The sequence below is a fragment of the Brassica oleracea genome, chromosome C3 (assembly GCF_000695525.1).
Source record: "Brassica oleracea var. oleracea cultivar TO1000 chromosome C3, BOL, whole genome shotgun sequence".
NCBI classification, from domain to species: Eukaryota; Viridiplantae; Streptophyta; class Magnoliopsida; order Brassicales; family Brassicaceae; genus Brassica; species Brassica oleracea.
In genome coordinates, this window is record NC_027750.1 from 55,006,663 (window position 1) to 55,008,566 (window position 1,904).

A 1,904-nucleotide genomic window follows, 5' to 3' on the forward strand; every position below is an offset into this window, starting at 1 on the left:
GGCTTGCAGCTAGAGTTCGTGAATACGCTGGCACTTTGGTTAAGGTAGTGTGGTGGTGGGACAAAGTTTCATACTTTCTTCTTATGTTATTATATATACTCTTACAAAACATTGTTTTCGTTTCTATTCAACAGCCAGGTGTGAGCACAGATGAGATTGATGAAGCTGTTTACAGTATGATTATAGAGAATGGAGCTTATCCTTCGCCTCTTGGCTATGGAGGTTTCCCTAAATTAAAGTGTTTGCACTTCTGTGAATGAATGTATTTGCCATGGCATCCCTGATTCACGACCTCTTGGGGGGTGTGTCTGTGGTTCATTTTTGAGGGTCTTTAACTATGTAAATCCTAAATATAATGTTCTGTCTCTTTTTTGCAGGATGGAGATACAATCAACATTGATGTCACAGTTTATTTGAACGTAATATATTCTCTTCTTTTGTGTATGACCTGATCATTTACTTGTGTTTAATCTCTACTTTGGATGCTTATGTTGGTCTCTACAGGGTTATCACGGTGATACTTCAGCAACTTTCTTCTGTGGAGATGTCGACGAGAAAGCTAAAAATCTAGTCTAGGTACACTCAGTTCTATGAAAACTCTGATTTATAATAATAGTTTGATGAGATTTTTAAAACTTTGAATGTGGTGTAGGTGACAAAGAAGTGACAAAGGAGTCACTAGAAAAAGCGATATCAATATGTGGACCTGGAGTTGAGTACAAGAAAATCGGCAAAACCATTCAGTAAGAGACTGATTCCCTTTGAGCAATTAAAGATGTTTTTATTCATCTACTACATATTGAAAGATCAAATCTTTGTCAAGTGATCATGCAGATAAACATAAATATGGAGTTGTTAGACAGTTTGTAGGCCATGGTATTGGACGTGTCTTCCATGCTGATCCTGTTGTTCTTTACTTGCTTTTGTGGCTCATTCGCTTGCTTTCTGAACTTGCATCTGCTCTACAGGGAACAATGAAGCTGGACGTATGGTGTTGAATCAAACCTTCACCATAGAACCGATGCTAACGATAGGAAGCATTAAACCGGTTATGTGGGATGATAATTGGACTGTGGTCACAGAAGATGCAAGTCTCTCTGCCCAATTCGAGCATACCATTCTTATAACTAAAGATGGAGCTGAGATACTAACCAACTGTTAAAATTTGATTCCCAAATGTGTCTCAGATTGATCTTTATTGGAATGGAATACAAAGCCAAATCGTGTGTATGAAAATCATATTCATATTCAAATGTTCTTTCGCTCGCAAAGTATAATGAATCTATATGTATTCACACCAACAGATACAAACAATGAGTATTTTACAGATTACTTTAGGTACAAGCAAAAATATAAGATCGTAGAGTTTAGTAGATCTTGATTCTCTGAAGTTCATTTCTTCTAACAGAACCTTTGCAAATTAAGTAGCAAGGGTTTAGGAGATCTTGAACTTCTGTCTAAAATATCAAAATTTCGAGGCCATAATTAGGCAAGGATTATTGTCTATGTGGACGTTTATGTGCTGTTTATACCGATTTTTAGATCGTTTTAGAAAAATTGTTCGACTTATGATCGATTTTCCGTCTAAATGGACAATTGGTATGACCAATTAAGTAAGTACTAGATTTTGACAGCGCGGGTTTAGTTTCCATTTAAATTTTCTATAAACAGAATTTTTTTAGTAAATATCATATTTTCATATATTTGTGTTTTATTTTATAGAACTTTTTTTATCTTTTTCTTTATCATGTTTCATTTTAAATGAAACATTTATGTTCACAAAATTAAACTTTATTTTTTTCTGCATCAAAATTGGTATAACTCTAATAAATAAATTTTATTATGTTGTTAATTTATTTTTGTAAAGAGATTTTGTATAATTTAAACTGTTAACAAATTAGTAT

General features: G+C 33.7%; 1 protein-coding gene across 1 annotated transcript in view; it reads left to right on the forward strand.

Moving 5' to 3' along the window:
- Window positions 1-1,311, forward strand: part of LOC106330970 (methionine aminopeptidase 1D, chloroplastic/mitochondrial-like) — a 3,078-nt gene extending 1,767 nt beyond the window's left edge. The window contains exons 2-6 of the mRNA XM_013769350.1: window positions 10-44; window positions 135-222; window positions 653-743; window positions 824-921; window positions 969-1,311. Of these exons, the coding sequence (XP_013624804.1) occupies window positions 10-44; window positions 135-222; window positions 653-743; window positions 824-921; window positions 969-1,162 (506 nt within the window). The 3' untranslated portion in view covers window positions 1,163-1,311. The remainder of the gene's footprint in view (window positions 1-9; window positions 45-134; window positions 223-652; window positions 744-823; window positions 922-968) is intronic.
- Window positions 1,312-1,904: the final 593 nt, after the last annotated feature.